This window comes from Saccopteryx bilineata, chromosome 1 (genome assembly GCF_036850765.1).
Source record: "Saccopteryx bilineata isolate mSacBil1 chromosome 1, mSacBil1_pri_phased_curated, whole genome shotgun sequence".
NCBI classification, from domain to species: domain Eukaryota; kingdom Metazoa; phylum Chordata; class Mammalia; order Chiroptera; family Emballonuridae; genus Saccopteryx; species Saccopteryx bilineata.
In genome coordinates this window covers 87097231-87120800 of record NC_089490.1, presented here as the reverse complement: position 1 = coordinate 87120800, position 23570 = coordinate 87097231, and the positions used below count along the sequence as shown (strand labels likewise).

The following is a 23570-nucleotide window of genomic DNA, read 5'->3' as shown; positions in this document are numbered from 1 at the left end:
TTCTTTCATTAGGACATTTGAATTTGAGCAAGGCGTATGCATCAAGCATATGAATAACCAGTCTAAAATGATTTTTAAGTCAGATTTTTACCAGGTTAGCCATAAGGCTCTCTTTCAGTCTTCCACAGAAAACAAACTACAACTGATACATGTTGGGGTTGTTTGTTTGTTTTTTAATGTAGAAAAAAGGACTCACTTGTCTTTTAGGGAGGATCACCAGCAGCTTGAACCATTGAGAGCTCTTCTGGTCTTATACCCAGCACCCCAGGGAAGAGAGTGGGGCAGATCACTTGGTCATGAGGGAGACGCTGATTCTTGAAATTTTTACTTCTTCTGTGGTCCTTTCAGGGAGCCTCACAGATAAAAAGTTTGATGTGGACAAGCGAGCAATGAATCTCGGGGATTTTAATGATATCATGAGGAAGGATCGATCTGGGTTCCGTCCACCTAATTCCAAAGACATGGGAACCACAGATAGTGGGCCTTATTTTGAGAAGGTGAGTCAAATCCTTTCTTTAAGATAGTAATTTATGAGAACCACTTTGGTTTCTATTTGTCTTTTGATAGTTTATTCCAGGAAGAAGCATAGTATTACTGAGCAAAATTAATGAAAAAAATACAGACATCACCTGATTTAACTGGTGACATGAAAACAGTTGATGCCAACAGGTGATTAGGCAGGCTGTAGAACCATCTGTCTTTAGGATGTGGATGTGAGTGAGTATTGTGAAGAAGGTGTAAGTTTTGGAAAATTTATGAAGTTTGGTGGGGGGAAATTGTCTGACTTTATAGTGAGAGAAATACACACTCAAACATGTAGAGGAAATTTAAGAGACAAATTTATTCTAAACTTTGTTTCTGCCACTTTGTATAGTTACAAATTAAATTTCAGACCTTGTGCAAATACTCTGTCTCCTAAGGCCTTGCCTTCTGTCAAGATAAGCCAAAACTTTCTCCTTTGCTATTTCTAGGAAAGTTCTTTTGTGATCTTTCTCCATTTCTCTAGTGATTTACTTAGTTACAATGATATAATTTCAAATTCTCAACTACCTAATTTAAGTCATGTATAACATTATTTTTTAACATTTCTAATGGAGGAGATTATTCCTTGATTCAGAATACCAATTTTTATATCTGGCACATTTTTGACACCATTGATGCTGGTCCAGACAGCAACATATTTGCAAGAAGATTACTCTGGCTTCTATTTCAGCAGCTGCAAAGAGTAATCAATATTAGATGCATAAAAAATAAAGTGTCTGGCAATTTTTGTCTTAGTGCAACGGACAGAATGTGTTACTAACTTAGAGGATAAGAAAAATATATATCAAAGAGAATGACAGATGGTGTCTGTTGGGCAAAGTGTGATGATTATTATCAGATCCAAATTCTATCCTGGTTTATTGCTAATACACTCTAACTTTGTTTATTCCTACTTTTCTGTCTTTTTTTCTTCTTGCATTCTGTTGCTTCACTAACCAACACTCACTGTGATTGGCTAACTACTACTTTTCAGCTGACTTTGCCTTTCTCCAATCAAGATGGGTGCCTTGGGGATGAGGCTCCCTGCTCTCCCTTCTCCCCTTCTCCCAGCTACAAGCTATCTCCCTCTGGTTCCACACTACCCAACGTCAGCCTTGGAGCAATCGGCACAGGGCTCAACCCCCAAAACTTCGCTGCTAGACAAGTAAGGAGGCCTCTCAGATTTATAACTGCTTGGCTGTGGCCTCACGTTGGCCTTGGTCTGCAGTTTATTGCATTATTTGTCTGTCTTGGGAAATTTGTTGATTACTGAATGCACAGAATGATACTAAGTATAGGCTTTAGATCTTTTAGCCCATAGAAGCCATCTGTCTTCATGTTTTTTAACATGGATTTTATTTTAAATATGTTTCTGTCTTCTCATTTTTGGTCGTAAGTTCACATTTGGGGATGAGGCTCCCTGCTCTCTACTTAACTAATAACTGCCTTACGAAAATGTTAAAGGGGCTACGTAGTTATCTTGTGTCATCTAATAACAACATATTTGCCATTTTTTAACATTAGATTAAAAGTCAAGTACTAATAATTTTGAGGTCTTTTCATTTTAATAAAACTTCTAATTGGAAAATAGCAAAACTAGTAAGATTAAGTATTGCCAAGGGTATATAGCATCTTAAAATGTAGTGCATTCAAGTACAAAATATAATAATTACCAAGAGAAAGATAATTTTATTAGATAACTAACCTTAGAGGAAACTAGATGCTGCTCAGATGAAGCAGTGTTTCATTCAGCTTGGAGCGGCCCCTTTCCTAGGATCTGATTTGTCTTCTGAGCAGGGGCCATGCCACAGAAACAAGACTGGCAGGGTTGGCATGGTGATGCCTACTGGCTTTCACAGGACCAAGGAGACGCAGTAGACCTCTCTGTATCCCCACAGGAGCTCTGCTGTAGTTTTTGTGGAGAAAACCAAGAATGTAGCCACAGTTCCTTTGTGACAGTGACTCCAATGATGATATTTTCCTAGTCATGGTTCTGTATGTACTTGTCACTGTGACTTTCACCTCAGAATGTCAAGGAAGAACATTTAATTTTTAGTTGTATTTACTTTGTTTCCACATGATGGCTTTCACATATAAATTAGAGAATGATATAAAACACCTTTTACACCGTAGTCCTCAGGATGCATATAGGTCGTTGATATGCTTTTTAATTGCCTTAGCACATTTAAAAAAAATGAATTATATTATATCCCCCATGTGTTCAAATCGGTTATCTCTGGATTAGAAGTTATAATTTTTTGTTTTCTTCCTTTGTATTTCACTGTTTCTCTGAATGTTTCCACCAAGGACATGGATATGTATTACTTATATGAACACAGAAGAAACAATTATACCAATATTTGGGGGCAGCTTTTTTGTTCTGGGCCATGGCATAGAAAATATAAAGTAGTCAGAACATTCTTGGTTAATAGTTATTATAAGTATGTTTCCAGGATCATATCATTATCAAATGTTGTTAGTACATAAATGTTAGTACAACAGACCAGCCAAAATGGCTATGCACTGGACTCTAAGAAAGGGTCCTTCCTCTCTACCTTTTTTGTCTGTGGACTGCTACAAAGTCTATCATGAACCAGGTTGATACACATATTCTAGCTAAATGTAGTCATGGTTTTTTCAGTGTTTTTTTAATTCAGACTTTAAAGTTTTCTCTTCAAATCAAAGAAGATTTCAATCAGCTTGGTAACTTTAATTTTAATTTATATAGTATATAGCTTTCTAAGTTAAACACTATAGTTGAGGCAAATTTCACCAGTAACTGTTAGGACTTAGGTCATCATGAAAGCCTCACATATAACAGTAAAGTATTAGAAATAGCCAGATAAATCACCATTAACACGTGCACATCCTTTTGATGACCATTTTACTAATTTATAAATATAACCCTTGAAAAAAAGACTCAGCCAGTATGATTGCCACTAAATATATTGCTGTGCAAAAATTATCTACTTCTGAGCCAAGGAAATGACCAGCTTGTGGTGCCAAGGTTCCATATTAGAAAAATACAGAAGAAAAAAAATAGGGAAGTTACTTTTGACAGACCGTTGTTGACTTCTCTATAATACTAAGTGCACCAGATACATCAAAGTGCTTGGTATGGCTTTAGAGACATTTGATATTGAAAACCTGAAATCTTTGAAGGAAGTGGGTTGAATCTGTCTACTGGAATTAGGAAAGTAGGGCTTGATTTAAAAAAAAAAACACAAAAAAAATTTCAAAGAGCAAGATTTTTTAATACTTCTTACCAGAAGAGAGACTCAAAGAGGTTTAAAATGAACCTCTCAATGTAATGGTAAGATTATTACTTTGATAGTAAAGTGTAAGTAAGAAAGATCTTAGTAAAATATTCTGCACATGGTGTCTTAGACCACTGAGCAATCCTGATTTTGTAGAATTTTCTTAGCAAAATAAATGTTTTCTATTTCCTGGGAACAATTAGTAGTTAAGCTACTACCATGATCACAGAAAAGTTCTCACGTAAGCCATTTCACCTTATGGGGACAGTTTGATTAGTAAGATAGGAGAAGCAGCAGATGTATTAGAATTTTTAAAATTAAAGTTCTTTTCATGTTTAAACAATCTTTTGAGTGATTTAAAATTTATGGTGGATCTTGATTTATTTTGAGATAAACATTTTTTATTGCCATTTCTACTTTATGTTCATAATCATTTTTATTTTCAATGCTTTTAACTTTATTTCCCTGTAGTAGTCCCATAATCTATTTTGAATCATTAAGTTATTAAATGTCTTCAGTGTTCTAGACCTTAATGGTGCCATTACAAATTTTTTTTAAATACCTTCCCCATGATTCCAGGAATAAGATGATGGTGGTGCCTTCACTTCGTTGTACACATACTTGGTGTAAGCAATGGTATAGCCGTCTTTCACCAATGATGTTCAGTGGGACATTTTCAAGTATAAGAAATCAGTGGGTTGTGGATGTTTGCAAATGAAATGATGTGCTCATCCTACAGAGCAGGGCTTAATACTGAGCTCTGGGAATACAAAGAAGGAATTATTAAGCTGGTAATAGAAAGACAGCATGGAGAGTAACTATAATGTGACTTGATGATGGATGTTAACAAAGAGTTTTGAAGTGTTTTGAGAACATAGAGGTAGGCTTAGTTAATTTGAGTATAAAATGAGGAAGAAGGTTTTGGGGAAAACTTTCTTGATGCAGATGACCCCTAAACTGGGCCTTGAAAAGGCCAAGTGAAGTTGGTGTAGAAAATGACCTCAGTCAGAGGGAATACAGTGTTGAGTATCACATATGATATCTTTGCTAAAGGACTTTTCTCAGAAAGGAAGGGCCATAATGTAGCCCTGCTTTCTGTAGCTTTTTGATTGGAACAGTCTGAAAGTGTTCCAGTGAGTTGATCCTCCAAAAATCAGGGAGTTAATTTGTTTTTTAGCTAGACCAGGGGTAGTCAACCTTTTTATACCTACCGCCCACTTTTGTATCTCTCTGTTAGTAGTAAAATTTTCTAACCGCCCACCAGTTCCACAGTTACGGTGATTTATAAAGTAGGGAAGTAACTTTACACTATGAAATTTATAAAGCAGAGTTACAGCAAGTTAAAGCATAGAATAATTACTTACCAAGTACTTTATGTCGGATTTTTGCTAAGTTTGGCAGAGTAAATCTTTATAAAACAACTTACTATATAGTTAAATCTTTTTATTTATACTTTGGTTGCTCTGCTACTGCCCATCATGAAAACTGGAATGCCCACTAGTGAGTGGTAGGGACCAGGTTGACTACCACTGAACTAGACTAATAGTCATACATTTGAATAAGAAGTTACAGGTGAGTAATGTTTGTTTTGATGTCCCTGTAATAAGTTTCTTTCTCCTTTTCCCATTATTTTAATCTTGCTCTGTGATTGATTCAGATTTCCTCATCTAGCAAAGAAAGGACCAAGCAGACCCAAAACAGGGAAGGGTATTCAGATCTGGAGTTAGGGTCTTCATGGATCTAAGCTTATAATCAGGTAGCACTGATTTTGTGATTGAACTAACCCAGTGGTTAGCAAACCGCGGCTCACAAGCCACATGCGGCTCTTTGGCCCCTGGACTATGGCTCTTCCACAAAATACCACATGCGGGCGCTACCTCGATAAGGAATGTACCTACCTATATAGTTTAAGTTTGAAAAATTTGGCTCTCAAAAGAAGTTTCAGTTGTTGTACTGTTGATATTTGGCTCTGTTGACTAATGAGTTTGCCTACCACTGAACTAACGAATGCAGAGAAACAATATCATGTGTTGGTTTACAATATTATTCATAAGCCTGCATTTTTACTCAGGTGCATTTCAAGATGGATCTCAGATTATAAGGCTTGAGAGTAAATTTGGTAAACCCAGTCTTAAAAAAGAAAGTTGAAACAAATGTTACGTTGCCTATACCTTTCTGTTACAATAAAAAAAAAAAGAATGCCCTTTTATAACATTTGACTAAGTTTAACCCTTTTGGTTTGTAGAGTTAAACAGATTATAGAGGTGGTAATAATGATATGCCCATGATCAAATTTGGATAATTTTTCTGAGCATTCCAAGATCAGGAATTCTTCAGGTATAAAATTCTGTGATTCCATGGAACAAAGAGTATGATTCTTCTGAGGGATAGAAAACCTGAACTGTTTCTTATTTGCATTTTCTTATATTAACAAAAAGCCTTACAATTGCTGTTATGTTTGCAGGGTGGCAATCATGGTTTGTTTGGAAATAGCACAGCACAATCGAGAGGTATGCACACCCCAGTGCAGCCAATAAATTCTTCTCCTAGTCTCCGGGCGCAAGTGCCTCCCCAGTTTATTTCCCCCCAGGTAAGCAGTTGTGTGTTTCCACAGTGCAAAAGTAAATCCCATCCAGGTGGTTACCAGTTAACTGACTGGTTTTGTGGGCATAAAAGAGATAGTAGTAGGCTATTAAATTTGAAAAACCCAGATGCCAAGGACCAAAAATTTTAAAACAAAATATCACATCTTTTTTATTGTATTGTGCATACAAAGTAGATGTTTTTGTATGAAAAGCATTATGGTTATATTCCTTTTATATCTATGTTTTATAATACTGTGTTGATTTTTTAATTGAATATGGTTAAAACTACTTTATAAATTCTGTTCCGTCAACATTCAGAAGTTGACTACCCTCAAGGATTCACCCACAAATGAACCATAGAATTGCCAGGTTCTTGATTATTCTCAAAAGTTAGGAGGAATGATCTGCTAAAATAAAGGCTAGGTGCTCTGGGTGGAGTTTTAGAACTAAAGAAGTGGTGGAGACTTATTCATAGAGCAGCTCTGTAAGACATAGTCTTTGGATACCACGGGAACCTTTTAGGTCCATTTCTTAGTAGAAGATATGGAATGAATTGTTTGGGGAATACAAGTGAGAAATTTGTCCCAGTCCACCACATACTGTTCCTCGTGCCTTTTTGTGAAAAAAAAAGGGGCTCAGGTGCAAGTAAAAGTGAATGAGCTTGTGTAAGGATTCAGTTTGTAACCTTGATCTCCTTAGAATGTTTAAATAAGAGCAAGAGCTTTGAGTCCCATCCTATAAAAGGGGGTGGGGCACTTACTAGATCCAGCCAACAGGTTGTAAAGGGTCAAGTTTTGTTTAGTTTTTTGTTTTTGTTTTCTTAAATGAGAAGCGAGGAGGCAGAGACTGACTCCCACATGTGCCCTGACTGGGATTCACCTGGCAAGCACCCAATGGGGCAATGTTCTGTACATCTGGGGCTCTTGCTCTGTTGCTTGGTAACCCAGCTATTTTAGCACCTGAGGCGAGGCCATGGAGCTTTCCATGGGGCCAGCACCCGGGGCCAGCTTGCTCCAACCAAGCCATGGCTGCAGAAGGAAGAGAGGGGGAGAGGTGGAGGAGAAGCAAATGATCACTTCTCCTGTGTGCCCTAAACGGGAATCGAACCTGGGACATCCACAGGCAGGCTGACGCTCTACCACTGAGCCAACTGGCCAGGGCCAGTTTAGTTTTTTGAAATGCCTTTTAAGACAAAAGCTTAAAATAATTTATTTGAAACCATAATCTATACATTTCAAATCCTGTTTGTGACATTGAATCCACGTCTGTTTTAGTAGAGAATAAATGCTCATTATGCGCCTCCTATTCCCCATCTTTATGGTCCAGATGTCTTTCTTTCTCTTCATGCTTTCTAAGTTCTAGTCATACTTCAAGTCCCAGGTAGTGGTATGCCTTCCAGACAGATCTGTTCCTGACTTCCCCAGCACTTACAGTGGGAGCATCTTAACTCTTGGAGCACTTTCCAGTATGCCTTAGTATTAAATCAGCAGTCGTCCATACTTTGGAATGTCTGCAGAATGCCAGGTAGTTTACTGACAGTGTACAGATGAAGAAAATATCATGTCTCCCATTGCTGCTTCCCAGAGTTGGTGGTAGTGATAGAAGAAGAGTCAGCAAATAATGTGATAAATGTATAGCAATGCTGAACGAGTTTGGGGAGCTGGGTGCGGCTGCACATTAGCAGTGACATTTACACTGGGTCTTGAAGAATGAGTCAGTTTGCTGGGCACGGCCAGGTTAAAGATGCCTTCTAGGCAGCAGAATAAGCTTATGCAAGAGGCAGTTATATCTGGAAGAACATAGCACGTTCGGGGAAATGTCTCTAGTTTGAATAATTAGTTTGAGCTTCTGGAAGCATATAGATGCTTTGTAGAGTGGAATAGGAAGAAACTAGTCAATAAATTTGGAACCAAATTTGGAAAATCTTTGTTTGCCTTGCTAAGGAATTTGGACTTAGTTCTTTGGCCTGCATGGTTTATAACCATTATTTGGGCTCTTACTGAAAAATATTTGAGTTCCAAGGTCTCTCTCAGTGTATTGAGTCAGAATCATAGGTGTTGGAGTCTATTCCCCTCCACCCCAGGTGATATCTGTATGTACCCTAAAGTTTGGCTGCTACTGCTATAGATTGTATAGTATTAGTCAAGACTTTTTTTTAGCGGAGTGGCAATATAGGAAAATTTATGTTTTGAAAAGCTAACACTGACAGTGATTAGAGGACATGTTTGAATGGCAGAATTACTAGAGCAAAGGAGATCTATCATGAGGCTAATACAGGAAGGAGTCCAGGAGTTTAGTGGCACTGGGAATTAGACCTTGTGAAGGTCACCAGTGATCTCTGTGTTGTGGAATACAATGGTTTGTTCTCCAGTTGCTTTTTACTCAGTTTATAAGCAGCATTTGACACAGTAGGTCACTACCTTTCTTTTTTTTTTTAACTGTTAAATTGTTTATTCTTTTATCTTATTTTCCAATACGAATAATAAATGGCAAGTAAACATTTAGTCTCTGTCCACTCATAATCAAAATTGCCTCTATTTCTCATTACTATCTTTGCTCACAATTTAATAAAGATCATATTTTGTACCCTAAATTTATCAGTGTTCCTAATTGATCTAACCTGACATCAGGAATGAAATAAGTAAGTAGCAATAATCAGAGATACTTTTCTCTAGGGAAATATTTATTGCTATTAAGAAAAAATGGTATTTGTACCAAGTATGCACTTGAGAAAAAAGGACCTTTATTTATAAAACCTTTTTTTTTGTATTTTTTCCAAAGCTGGAAACAGGGAGGCAGTCAGACAGACTCCCGCATGTGCCTGACCGGGATCCACCCGGCACTCCCACCAGGGGGCAATGCTCTGCCCATCCGGGGTGTCGCTCTGTTGCGACCAGAGCCACTCTAGCGCCTGAGGCAGAGGCTACGGAGCCATCGCCAGCGCCCAGGCCATCTTTGCTCCAGGGGAGCCCTGGCTGCGGGAGGGGAAGAGAGAGACAGAGAGGAAGGAGAGGAGGAGGGGTGGAGAAGCAGATGGGTGCTTCTCCTGTGTGCCCTGGCCGGGAATCGAACCCGGAACTCCTGCACGCCAGGCCGATGCTCTACCACCCGGGACTCCTGCACACCAGGCCGAGCCAACCGGCCAGGACCTGTAAAACCATTTTTTAAAATTATTTTTTATTTTTCAATTACAGTTGACCTACAATATTATATTAGATTCAGGTGTATACTCCAGTGATTAGACATTATATAACTTACTAAGTGATCATCCCAGTAAATCTCATATACCCATCTGACACCATACATAGTTGTTAGAATATTATTGACTATATTCCCCATGCTATACTTTATATTTTCGTGACTATGCTGTTGTTAATCAATTTGTACTTCTTAATCCCTTCACCTTTTTCAGCTGTGCCCCAATTCTCCTCCCATCAGGCAACCATCAAAATGTTCTTTGTATCTGGGAGTCTCTTTCTGTTTTTTGCTTATTCATTTATTTTGTTTTTTAGATTCAATTGTTGATAGATATGTATTTATTGCCATTTTTTTTCTTTTTCAAGTGAGAGGAGGGGAGATAGAGAGACAGACTCCTGCATGTGCCCTGCTTGGGATCCTCCTGGCAACTCCTGTCCAGGGCCAATGCACTGCCCTTCTTGGGCCTTGCTCAAAAATGAGCTATTTTTAGCGCCTGAGGCGGAGGCTCCATGGAGCCATTCTCAACACCCTGGGCCAGTCTGTTCAAACCAATCAAACCATGGCTGCAGAGTGGAAGATGGTTGAGGGGAGTGGTAGAGAAGTAGATGGTCACTTCTCCTGTGTGCCCTGACTGAGAATCAAACCCAGGACATCCACATGCCAGGCCAACGCTCTACCTAACTGAGCCAACCAGCCAGGGCTTATTGTTCATATTTTTAATCTTTTTTTTTCTTTTACTTAAAGAAGACTCTTTAACATTTCGTATAATACTGATTTGATTGTGATAAACTCCCTTAGTTTTTTCTTGTCTAAGAATTTCTTTATCTGTCCTTCAATTCTAAATGATAGCTTTTGCTGGGTAGAGTAATCTTGGTTGTAGGTCCTTTGTTTTCATCACTTTGAATATTTCTTGCACTCCCTTCTGGCCAGCAAAGTTTCTGTTGAGAAATCAGCTGCCAGTCTTACGGGAGTCCTCTTATAGGTATGCAAATACTTTTCTCTGCTACTTTTAAGATTATCTTTATCTTAAACTTTTGCGTTTTAATTAAGAAGTGTCTTTGTCTTGGTGTGAGCCTCTTTGGGCTCACCTAGTTTGGAACTCTGTGCTTCCTGGACATGTATGTCTATTTCCTTCTCCGAATTAGAGAAGTTTTTGTTGTTTTTTGTTTGTTTGTTTTTGTTTCTTGACAGAGACAGAGAGAGGGACAGATAGGGACAGACAGACAGGAAGAGAGAGAGATGAGAAACATCAGTTCTTCGTTGCGGCTCCTTAGTTGTTCATTGATTTCTCGTATGTGCCTTGACCGGGGGGCTACAGCCGACTGAGTAACCCCTTGCTCGAGCCAGCAACCTTGGGCTCAAGCCAGTGAGCTTTTGCTCAAACTAGATGAGCCCACACTCAAGGTGGCGACCTTGGGATCTCGAACCTGGGTCCTCTACATCCCAGTCTGATGCTCTATCCACTGCGCCACCACCTGGTCAGGCAAGAAGTTTTTTATCATTACTTTTCAAATATATTTTCAATTTCTTGCTCTCTGTGCCTTCTGGCACTCCCATGATGTGAATGTTGGTACACTTGAAGTTGTCCTTAAGATTCCTTACATTATCCTCATTTTATTGGATTTTTTTCTTTTTGTTGTTCTGTTTGAGTATTTTTTTGCTTCCTCATATTCCAAATTGCTATTTTGATTCTCAACTTTATCTACTCTACTGTTGATTCCCTATAAATTAGTCTTCATTTTAATGAATGTGTCCATTTCTAACTGGTTTTATTTTATGGTTTCCATGTTTAAATTTTTATTTTTTTTTTTAGTGAGAGAGACAGGAAGGGAGAGAGATGAGAAACATTAACTCATAGTTGCAGCACTTTAGTTGTTCATTGATTGCTTTTTTATATGTGCCTTGACCAGGGGGCTCAAGCAGAGCCAGTGACTCCTTGCTTAAGCCAGCAACCTTTGGCTCAAGACAGGGACCCCACACTCAAGCCAGCAACCTTCGAGTTTTGACCGTGGGACCTCAGTGTCCCAGATCAACACTTTGTTCACTGTGCCACCACCAGTCAAGCTGGGTGTATTTCTTTGTCTCCTCATTTTGACAGCCTCCCTGTGTATGTTCCAACATATTAGGTAGAGCTGCTGTGTTTCCCAGGCTTAGTAGATGGCTGAATGTCGGTGTCCTATAGGGTCCAGTGGCACAGCCTCCTCTTTCACCTAAGCTGGGCACTGTAGGTGTGCTGTCTCCTCCGCCTTGATTGCTGTTGGCTTGTCAGTGGGAGGGATTTACCCCAAGGCCCATCAGTTGGAAGGCTGGCTGTGACCTCCTTGGAGGATCAGCTGTACAGGGGTCCACCCCACAAAGAAGGACTTACTTCAGCGGGGCTCTGGTACCTTCTCAGTCCACCCTTTTAGTGTATCACTTGTGGAGGTGGTAGGGTAGTGCCTTGTCGTGGTCTGAGCTGTCCACCGGGTGTGCTGGCTCTGGGGTAACCCACCATGAGCTATGAAGCAATCTGCAGATGGCTGCTACTTGTGCTTGGCCAAGAGAGGCCAAGCTGTGAACCAAGGCTGGCCACCACTTTTACCAGGAGTAGGACCACCTAGTGAGAGGTACAGGGCGTACTGAGGCCAGTTGCTGCTTGGTTGATAAGTTTATGAAAGTCTGAACATGAGCCAAGGTAGGCCATTTATATGGGAAAGACATTGGAAACAGCTTGGGTGTGCCAGCAAGTTGGCTCAGGGTCTCGGGGAATCACCAGGGCAAGGCAAACAGTGGGAATCAAGTTGATGTAGACTCAGGTATGGCACCACCTACTGGCTCTGTGGGGGCAGGCTAATCAAAGGAACAATCGCCTCTGCCAGCATGTCTGTCTGGAAGAAAGCTGTTCCCTGTCCTCAGCTCTGTCCTGATGCCAGGCAATTCAGTTTCTCCCCATATGTCCCTAGTGCCTTTCAGGCTGCTGCCACAGCCCTAGAACTCAAAGCACTTCGTCCTTTTTTGAAACTCTTATTCATTTGGCTTTCAGACACCTTCTATATTGGCTGTTCAGCTACCTCTTCCCTATCTCCTTTTTAAATTCATTCTCACTCCCCAACCTTTAAACATCAGAGTGCCCCAGTTTCAATACTCAAACTCTTCTTACCATCTTCAGCGACTGCTATGTGATTTCACACAGTGGAATGACTTGAAATACTTACAGTTCCAGTGTTGTGTTTTTAGCCTAGATCTCTGTTCTTAATTCCACAGACTCTGGGGAATCTCTACTAGGATGCTGTAGGTATCTCACGTTAACATATCTGAAACAGAACTTCTAACTTCATCCCACACTCTCTCCAAAAATACCCTCTTCCTCCAAGTAAATCGTACTCCCATGTTGCAAGTGCCCAGGTCACAGACCTCAGAGCTAAATGTAAGTCTTCTCATAGTCCACATCCAGCCCATGAACAGATCCTTCCTTCACAACTTTATGTAGAATGTGACCAATTCTTTCTGTATTTTTTCAAAGTGAGAAGTGGGGGGGGGGGGCAGACAGACTCCCGCATGCGCCCAACCGGGATCCACCCAACATGCCCACCAGGGGGTGATGCTCAGCCTCTCTGAGGCGGTGCTCCACTGTATTAGAGCCATTCTAGTGCCTGAGGCGGAGGACAGGGAGCCCTCATCAGCGCCCAGGCCAACTTTGCTCCAGTGAAGCCTTAGCTGCGGGAGGGGAAGAGAAGAGGAAGAGAGAAAGGAGAAGGGAAAGGGTGGAAAAGCAGATGGGCGATTCTCTTGTGTGCCCTGGCCGGGAATCAAACCTGGGACTTCCACACGCTGGGCTGATACTCTACCGCTGAGCCAGCCAGCCAGGGCCTGAATCTGACCATTTCTTATCACCCTGCTTATATGATCCCTGGCCTAGCCAACACCATTTCTTTCCTAAAATTGGCCTCCTGACTGGTCCCTGCACTACTTCATTCGACACTTGCTTGCCTTGAGCCTGTTTTCCACCCAGCATTCAGACTGATCCTCGAAAACTGTGCTGTCCAATGCAGCCATTAACCCTGTGAGCACTTGAAATGTGACTAATCAAATAGAAGAACTGAATTTTTAATTTTAATTAATTTCAATTTAAATAGCCACAACTAGTTAGTGGCTACAGTATGGACAATACAGATAAAGAACATTTCTATCAGTGTAGAAAGTTAAGGTAAATCATGTTACTCACACTTTCCTGGGAATCCCCGCGTAGCTTTCTCTCTCTCACTGAGAACACAAAACTAACTCTTAAACTGGGGTCTTTGAGGCTCTTGGTGATCCTCCACCCTCTCCTGCCACTGGCCCCAGCACACTGAGGATGCTCCTAGATCACTCTTCTCCCACTGACACATGATTCCATCTTTATTTCCTTCGGATCTCCACTTTGGTGCCCCCTTATCAGAGACGCTTTCCCAGGCTGCAATGACCACTATTACTCTCCCTCCCTGTTACAGTTCCCCCAACCCCCACCAGCAGTATAATAAGCTTAATAATGCCAGGATATGTGTCTGCTTTGTTCATGGCTGGATCCTGAACACCCACAACTGTGCAGGGCATGGATTTTGAGCTCAGTAAGTTTATTTCGAGTCATGGGAAGGTGCGTTTCTGAATGATTTATAAAGTGGAATTGTTAGGAAAGCACAGTTAACTTCGTCTAAGAGACTTAGGGGCTGCAACTCCTTAGTACTTCTTTGAAAAAGAAAAACACTTGTCTTCTACATTTTTGAAATGTTTGTTTAGCAAAACTGGTTAATATTTACTTAATGCATAATGAGGGCAGAGTATTAAACAATAGAATATTAATTTTTCCCTAACATTTTTATATTTTAAAAGAGTTGTTTGTGTGCGTGCGTGCGTGTGTGTGTAGGGAATATAATAGCAACACTGAAGTGGATATGGAAAAAAAATTCTTCCAGAAACCTCCCCACCCACCTATAATGATAGGCATTATTTCTACAAAGTCCCCTATTCAGAGTTTGTTCTGTGTACATGCATGCTTTTCACATAATTGCATTTATGGTTACTATATCCTGCAGTTTTGGTCAGCACTGTGTTGTATTTTTCTCTGTTATTATATAGTCTTCACATTGATCATTCTTAATGAAGAAGGCATAATGTTCTAACAGGTAGATTTATTTTGATTTCCCTTCTCCTGTTATTAGATATTAATAGTTTCTAAATTTTTATTGTTATAAATAGTGCTGTAGAGAAATCCTTACACATAGAACTTTGCTCATATTCTAAATTTAGTTGCTCAAATGAAATTCCTTTGTCAAAGCATATAAACACATAAAGTGTTTGATAGCTATTTTAAAATTTTACATCCAAGTTAACTACTTAATACTTAATAGGGGCAGTCAGTATTTATTTTATTTTATTTATTTATTTATTTTACAGAGACAGAGAGAGGCATAGATAGGGATAGACAGGAACGGAGAGAGATGAGAAGCATCAATCATCAGTTTTTCATTGCAACACCTTAGTTCATTGATTGCGTTCTCATATGTGCCTTGACCACGGGCCTTCAGCAGACTGAGTAACCCCTTGCTCAAGCTGGTGAGCTTTTGCTCAAACCAGATGAACCCGTGCTAAAGCTGGTGACCTCGGGGGGGTCTCGAACCCAGGTCCTCCACATCCCAGTCCAATGCTCTATCCACTGTGCCACTGCCATTTTTTTTCTTAATACAACAAGGATTTATTTTTTTGTTATTGTTGATTGATTTTTAGAGATGAAAGAAGGGAGAGAAAGAGAGGAGAAAAATTGATTTGATGTTTCACTTATTTATGCATTCATTGGTTGATTCTTGTATGTGCCCTGATATGGTGTATCAGGATGATTCTCTAACCAACTGAGCTGCCTGGCTAGGGCAGGGGCAGTCAAAAAAAAAAAATATATATATATATAGAGAGAGAGAGAGAGAGAGATTTTTTTTTAAGTGAGAGGTGGGGAGGGGCAGGCTCCCACATGTGCCCCAACCAGATTCACCTGGCAAGTCCCCTACAGGGCAATTCTCTGATCATCTGGGGCTGCTGCTCAGTTGCTTGGCAACTGAGCTATTTCAGTGCCTGAAGTGAGGTCATGGAGCTATCATCAGCACCACCCAGGGCCAACTTGCTCGAACCATTTAAGCCATGGCTGCAGGAGAAAGGGGAGAGGTGTGGAGAAGCAAATGGTCATTTCCCCTGTGTGCCTTTACTGTGAATCGAACCTGACACTTCCACACACTGGGGATGCTCTACTGCTGAGTAAACTGGCCAGGGCCAGCAGTCAATATTTAATGTAAAAGTAGAAAGAAGACATTGAAACTAATCTTTAAGATTTATTACTACCAATGTGCCAGGCCTTGGGTTTTCTACCTTGCCTTCTTCATCCTTACTCAAATATTCAGAAAGTAACATATTCTAGCAGGTTTTTGTCTTGCTTTTAACTTGCTGTCATTTTGCACCTGCAATGCCTTGTTAAATGCCATATTGGCTTCAGCTAGAGCTTCACTTTCTCCAGCCCAGCTGGAAATTGATGGCTTAAGCCAGAATAATTAACTCCCTGCTATGGGAATGTGCAAACCTGTGTTTTAATTACTCTGCAATCAGGTATGAATAGCCATTTGCCAGGAGCTAGAGGTGCTTCTTTCTGGTTCTTCCATATTCATTGGAGAAGGACAGTACATGTGCAGTCTGAAGAAAGGAAAGGCTGAGCAAAGCTAGATTGGAAATCCTCAAAGGGCAAACTTTATAGTTTTTGAAGCTGTCTATTTGTGGACCATATAAAATGCTGGCATTTAAATTAAATTATTATATTCCCCCATGTATAAGACGCACCCTTTCCTGAAAAATTTGGGGTCTAAAAACTGAGTGTGTCTTATACAATGGTTGTTCTGGGCTCTGCACTGAGAAATTAAATGAAATACAAGTCAAAAATCTGATCATGTGCCTGACCAAGCAGTGGCGCAATGAATAGAGTGTCCGCCTGGGATGTGGAGGACCCAGGTTCGAGACCCCGAAGTTGCCAGCTTGAGCACGGGCTCATCTGGCTTGAGCAGAAAGCTCACCAGCTTGGACCCAAAGTCGCTGGCTCGAGCAAGGGGTTACTCGGTCTGCTGAAGGCCCACGGTCAAGGCACATATGAGAAAGCAATCAATGAACAACTAAGGTGTCACAACGAAAAACTAATGATTGATGCTTCTCATCTCTCTCCGTTCCTGTCTGTCTGTCCCTATCTATCCCTCTCTCTGACTCTCTCTGTCCCTGTAAAAAAATAAAATAAAATAAATAAATCTGATCATGTTTAGCCTGAAGATGAGGTGCAAGAGAACTTTTAATCATTGTCTCTAGACATTTTGAAAAACCATCTTGTGGAATAAAAACACTTGTGGAATGCATTTCCAAGCATTTGACATGGATTAACTCATAAAATAATTCCTGAAATTAGTAATTTTCCAATTTTGGAGGTAAGGAAAATGAAGCTCAGAAACCTTAAATAAGTAACTTGCCCTGAGTCACACATGTAAGAAATGGCAGACCCATGCAGTTTACCTGTAGAACTAAACTTTGTGCTGCTTGCTACTCATGGAAGGGGGATTAAGTTTGTTGTCCTTGCACCAGCTGATTGAATGGGTTCTTTGAAAGAGTGCAGAAAAACTCAATTGAGGTCAGATAAGACATCTTAAACGAGTGGTCAAAATATGAGAGGAAGTCCTTTCTCTATCTGGAAGATCCTGCGGCCTAGTCTAGCTCACTCCTGAAAACCATGGAGAAGGAACTAGCTGAGCCATTTGACCTTCTTGACTCTTCTCTGCCTCTCTGTGACTCTGTTTGGTGTGAGAAGTGATGAGTCAGTGTCTCATTTTCAAGTTTGTACAATAGAAGTACTTTAACCATTTATTTAGTAGCTTATGCAGTATGGTGTGTTCTTTTTTATGGCACATTTTGAGTAATAATTTCACAGACAAAAGTCATACTGCCATTAAATATTTCTAGTCTTGCAGATGGCATCCTAATTGTAAAATTTATAACTTGTAGAAAAATTGGAAAGTCTAACAAAAGAATATAAAAGTTTATACGTCACTCAGAGATAACCATTGTTGAACACTTTGGTGTATTTCTCCCAGTCGTTTATTATTTTCCATAAATATTTTTCAAGGGAAAAAAATGACTCTTACATTAGATCTATTAAGATTCTTTTCACACAAAAATAATTTATTTTGGTAAATTCTGACAGGTCTTTTGTTTGTTTGTTTTTTGGTTTTTTTGCTTAGGTTTCTGCCTCAATGCTCAAGCAGTTTCCCAACAGTGGCCTGAATCCAGGTCTTTTCAATGTGGGGCCCCAGTTATCTCCTCAACAAATTGCTATGCTGAGCCAGCTTCCACAGATTCCCCAGTTTCAGTTGGTAAGTAGTACATTTTCCTCCTATAACTACAAATATTGTGCTTTTTATTTTTATTTAACTTGATTTGCTGAATTTTATGTGTGCTCCACTGCGGATAATGTGACCAGTAGACTGGGAACTTGGTGGTCCTTTCCTCATGGACACTTGACTCAGTGCACTAGCCCTCTCAGCACCCTCAAAGAGCCCGCCTCAGGAACACCTCTCTCTCTCTTCCCCATAGGCCTGTCAGCTTCTCTTGCAGCAGCAGCAGCAGCAGCAGTTGTTACAGAACCAGAGAAAGATTTCTCAAGCTGTGCGCCAGCAGCAGGAGCAGCAGGTACAGTCCCTCTAGTGTTCTTTTTGAGAAGTGCATCTTTGCTTAACCTTTGAGAGGAAAAAAAAATCATATTTAGTCTTTTCCTGTGAAGTTCAGGACATTGGCTTATCGTGTGTCCATTTTCCCCTGGGCCTGCCAATGTGGACTGCCCCCACAGCTGGCTCGAATGGTGAGTGCTCTCCAGCAGCAGCAGCAGCAGCAGAGGCAGCCTAGCATGAAGCATTCGCCATCTCATCCTGTTGGGCCCAAGCCACATCTGGACAACATGGTGCCCAACACACTGAATGTGGGACTCCCAGATCTTCAAACCAAAGGGCCAATACCTGGATATGGTTCTGGTAAGTTGTCAGTAATGAAAACCACTTTTTTTAAGCCTGCAGTAAAGATTAGATCTGTATTACACTCTGTTTTCACAATAGTCATACAGAGTAGACGGTCATATCCTGTCTTACAGATGAGGTGCCTGAGTTATCAACATCCTGGAGTTCCTATGGTTTTTGGACGCTTACCATACAATCAGTAAATAGCAGAGACAGGGCTCCAACTTCTGACCTCCAAGCAGTCTTTTAGTACTTGTAAGTGGCAATCTGCTCCCCCAGAACTAGGATTTTTAAAAGCCAGGTTTAAATACAGGTATTTGAGCATACTGTGAGTGCTATAGGTGCCTGAGGTTATAATCAACTAAAATATATACAAGTTAAAGTGTTGAGTTCTAATAAAAATTACCTTCTCTTGAAAAAATAGACAACTATAATTAAAATTACAAGGTAAATTAATAAAAAAATTTCTGATATTTGTATTCTGATTTGAATAGAATTAGCACAAGTAAGGTTAAACCTTTGACATTCATCAAGAATTTGTTGGCAGGCAAATCGTAGCTCCTTCAGAACCAGGGAACATGCTGTGAGCAGAATCCAATCAGTGAGACAACAGTGACTTAAAAATAAAATTTAAGAATTAAAAAGTACCACAGCGAGTTTCTTCTCATTGACATTTAGATTTTATTTTGGTAAAGAAATAATCTGCTTTGCCAACTCAAAAATAAGAGTTGTGGAGACCTGAAATCCATGCTGCTAAGTGGAAAAGTGAACCTGGACAAATGGCCCTGCTCTCTGTGCTCTAGTTCTGTGAGGTGCCCACTTACTACTGGGGTATCCACATTGCAAGGAAGAGCAAAGACCTCAAGGGCACACCTTGATCCTGAATAGTTTGTTTGTTAGTTAGTTAGTTTTATTTTTGCAACAGAGACAGAGAGGGACAGACGGACAGGAAGGAAGAGAGATGAGAAGCATCAATTCTTTGTTGCAGCACTTTTGTTGTTCATTGATTGCTTTCTCATATGTGCCTTGACTGAGGGGCTACAGCAGAGCAAGTGACCCTTTGCTCAAGTCAGTGGCCTTTGGGCATAAGCCAGCAACCATGAGGTTATGTCTATGATCTCATGCTCAAGCGAGTTCAAGCCAGCGACCTCAGTGTTTCGCACCTGAGTCCTCCCCATCCCAGTCTGATGCTCTATCCTCTGTGCCACCACCTGGTCAGTAGATCCTGAATAGTTTTAAGGGAGTTAATTTCCAGATTTTCAACTTCCATCAACTATACTCTTAAAAATGATCCACCTGAGAACTGACTTCAATTTAATATAACCTTTCTACCACTTTACATAAAAGAAGGGCAAACTCTCCACCATCCCGAGCATCAAATAAGGAGGAAGCTTACCATAATGTCTAATGAAGTTGTCATTATCCCCAGGTTTTCAGTTTTTATCTTCTTCATCATGTTTTCCATGAAGGATGAAGCTTGACATTTTTTTGATATGTGGTTAGTTGTTCTGAATTTAGACACCATATGTGATTCTAAAGCAGGGCAATGTTGCTTCTTCCATCCCTTTTTGTCAGAGTGCATAGTTCTCAAAGTCGAGTCCAGTCAGTTCAAAGCAAAGAAAGCATCTGGAATCCACAAGCAACTTTTCCACTAGTTTAAATGCAAATAGTTCTTTTCAGCTCTTCTCATTACTCATCCCTAGAGCGTGTCTTAGGTAGAAAGAAAAGCACCCTCAAACAGCTTGAGCATATACAATAGTGACACTTAAATACATGTTTTTCACAATGAATCAGGTAAGGCCTGTGGGTAAACTGTTTACGTGGTTTCCTTTAGGTGGTGTATATGTTAGTCACTCAATGGTTAAAGGCCTAAAGTCATGATATATTCCAGTGACAGTCAATCCTTACAATATCTTTTATATTTTCTACCTCCTATTAAAAAGTAAAATTTGCCTGACCAGGCAGTGGTGCAGTGGATGGAGCGTCAGACTGGGACTTGGAGGACCCAGGTTCAAAACCCCAAGGTTGCTGGCTTGAGCAAGGGCTCATCTGGCTTGAGCAAAGGGTTACTTGCTCTGCTGCAGCCCCTAGTCAAGGCACAAATGAGAAAGCAGTCAAACAACTAAGGAGCCACAATGAAGAATTGATGCTTCTCGTCTCTTCCTTCCTGTCTGTCCCTATCTGCCCCTCTCTCTGTCTCTGACACAAAAAGAAGTAAAATTAAATGTTTTTTATGAACCTGTTAGTTTTTAGCAGCATATATCTTTATTTACTAAATATATAAAAAAAATTTCATCATGATGTCTTATTAGATTATTGGTATTATTTGTGGTTATTGTTCTTGTCTTAACTATTCCTAATGACTGAAGGATCATAGTTGAGTAGACACACATATATACATTTACTAAAGAAATTTTTCATCTTTTATCATACTCCTGCTTTGTAAAAAACTTACAAATTTAGCTATGTATCATAATCCAAATGAAGTAAGGAGAAAGAACATATTGACTTATTAACTTGTTTATATTTGTTAATAGTAAACAATAGCTAAATTAATTTATTAGATCTTTATTATATTAATTGTAATCTAACCAGTTATCTTCCTTGCCAGATGCATATTATATAACTTTTCTTAATGTATATTACCTCATTTGTTTGAACTGAAAAATAGATTTTGGGACTGAAAGTAAGTCTGATTTGGCTACCTGTTTTGAATAAACTAAATCTGTAGCTATAAATTTATTTATTTATTTATTTACTTATTTTTTGTATTTTTCTGAAGCTGGAAACGAGGAGGCAGTCAGACAGACTCCCGCATGTGCCCGACTGGGATCCACTCAGCACGCCCACGGGGGGGGGGGGGGGGGGAGATGCTCTGCCCATCTGGGGCTTCGCTCTGTTGCGACCAGACCCACTCTAGCGCCTGGGGCAGAGGCCACAGAGCTATCCCCAGTGCCCGGGCCATCTTTTGCTCCAATGGAGCCTCGGCTGCGGGAGGGGAAGAGAGAGACAGAGAGGAAGGAGAGGGGGAGGGGTGGAGAAGCAGATGGGCGCCTCTCCTGTATGCCCTGGCCGGGAATCGAACCCGGGACTTCCACACGCCAGGCTGACGCTCTACCACTGAGCCAACCGGCCAGGGCCTGTAGCTATAAAATTTTGATAAAAATATATTTAAAGGCCCTGGCCAGTTGGCTCAGCCGTAGAGCATCGGCCTGGCGTGCGGGGGACCTGGGTTCGATTCCCGGCCAGGGCACGTAGGAGAGGCGCCCATTTGCTTCTCCACCGACCCCCCTCCTTCCTCTCTGTCTCTCTCTTCCCCTCCCGCAGCCAAGGTTCCATTGGAGCAAAGATGGCCCGGGCACTGGGGATGGCTCCTTGGCCTCTGCCCCAGGCGCTAGAGTGGCTCTGGTTGCGGCAGAGCGACGCCCCGGAGGGGCAGAGCGGAGCCCCTGGTGGGCATGCCGGGTGGATCCCGGTCGGGCGTATGCGGGAGTCTGTCTGACTCTCTCCCCGTTTCGAGCTTCAGAAAAATACAAAAAAAAAAAAAATGTATATATATATATATATATATATATATATATATATATATTTAAAGCTTATGCAGAGATTCAGTTTCTTTCACAAAAAGATTATATGGCAAAGATGTAATAGAATGAATACCATATTTCCCCATGATAAGACGCTTCCGTGTATAATGCACACCTTAATTTTGGGGGGAAATATATTGCATAATGTTATTGAACTCAAGTTTTTGTTCATCATAAAATTCATACAACACCTCATCACTGTCAAAACTCCCATCCATTAGCTTATCCTCCTCTGTGTCTGATGACAAATCACTGTCTTCATATATTGCCTTGTCCTCAGTTCCATCTATGGCATTTGAAATGCCACACTTCTTAAATGACTTGACAGCAATCTCAATTTTTATATTATCCCAGAATCTTTTCACCCAGGTACAAACTTCTCCTATAGTTGGTTTCTTCACTCTTCCTGCTGGTGTCAAATTGTCTACAACAAGGAGTGGGAAAACAAGCGCAAGTAAAAAAAAAATCTGCAACCACTGTATAAGATGTACCCAATTTTTAGACCCAAAATATTTCAGAAAAGGGTGCATCTTATACGTGGGGAAACATGGTAGTATTTCAGTTTTCCTAACACTGAGTGTATTGAACTAAAAAGGACACCTGTGGAAGTAGCAGGAATACTTAAAAGTTTCTTAAGTCTTGATAAAGCCTCTTTTGGTATATTTTCTCAAAATCCATAATGACTTTCTCAAAATTGAATGACTAAACTATTTTTTTTTCACTTAACTCATTTTTAACTGATGGTTTTTATAAAATAGGTGGTTTTCTAATTCTCTGCTTGTAGCAAAATTGGAAAATATACCTAATTAATTTGTCAGGTGATAATGACCTATCTATAAAGTTATGTTTTAGTATCTATGTTTTTAACCCTGGTGAGGAGGGAATACATATGCTTTAAAAGGAATTCAAAGAAATGTGATGTTATAACAAGGCTCCTTCTTTTCCAATTTGCTTATTTATATAAGGTTTCTCAGTGCATTATGTCTACAAAAATTTGTAAAAAAATAAGCATAGAGTAGCGTAAATTTGATCATTTTATTAATAATTCCTCGTCATTCACAGTAGCTGAACTAATTGGGAAATATCACTCTTATTAGAAATTGCATTTCCAATAAAATCATACTGTTTATGTTTAAAATATATCAAAATTGAAATATTTATGTGTGATATATCCAGTGAACCCAGTGAGTTATTGATTATTATAGATTATTAAAATAGGAGAGTAATTTGCATCTCTCCTGGAATTATGAATATGGCCATATCATGTACCTGTAGACACGGTTTAGAACTGTTGTGTTAAATGGCAACTGTGGGTGATTTGTTTCTTTTTCTTTATTATTATTCATTTTTAGAGAGGAGAGAGAGAGGGAGAGAGAGAGACAG

General features: G+C 40.1%; 1 protein-coding gene across 4 annotated transcripts in view; it reads left to right on the top strand.

Moving 5' to 3' along the window:
- The window catches only part of TNRC6B (trinucleotide repeat containing adaptor 6B), a 288141-nt gene that overhangs the window by 232816 nt on the left and 31755 nt on the right, over positions 1–23570 (top strand). For 3 of the 4 annotated variants that reach the window (XM_066257399.1, XM_066257372.1, XM_066257382.1), the window contains 6 exons: positions 349–497; positions 1517–1687; positions 6244–6369; positions 17833–17964; positions 18185–18280; positions 18438–18618. In XM_066257399.1, the coding sequence (XP_066113496.1) occupies positions 349–497; positions 1517–1687; positions 6244–6369; positions 17833–17964; positions 18185–18280; positions 18438–18618 (855 nt within the window). The remainder of the gene's footprint in view (positions 1–348; positions 498–1516; positions 1688–6243; positions 6370–17832; positions 17965–18184; positions 18281–18437; positions 18619–23570) is intronic. The other variant, XM_066257391.1, reaches the window with a different exon arrangement.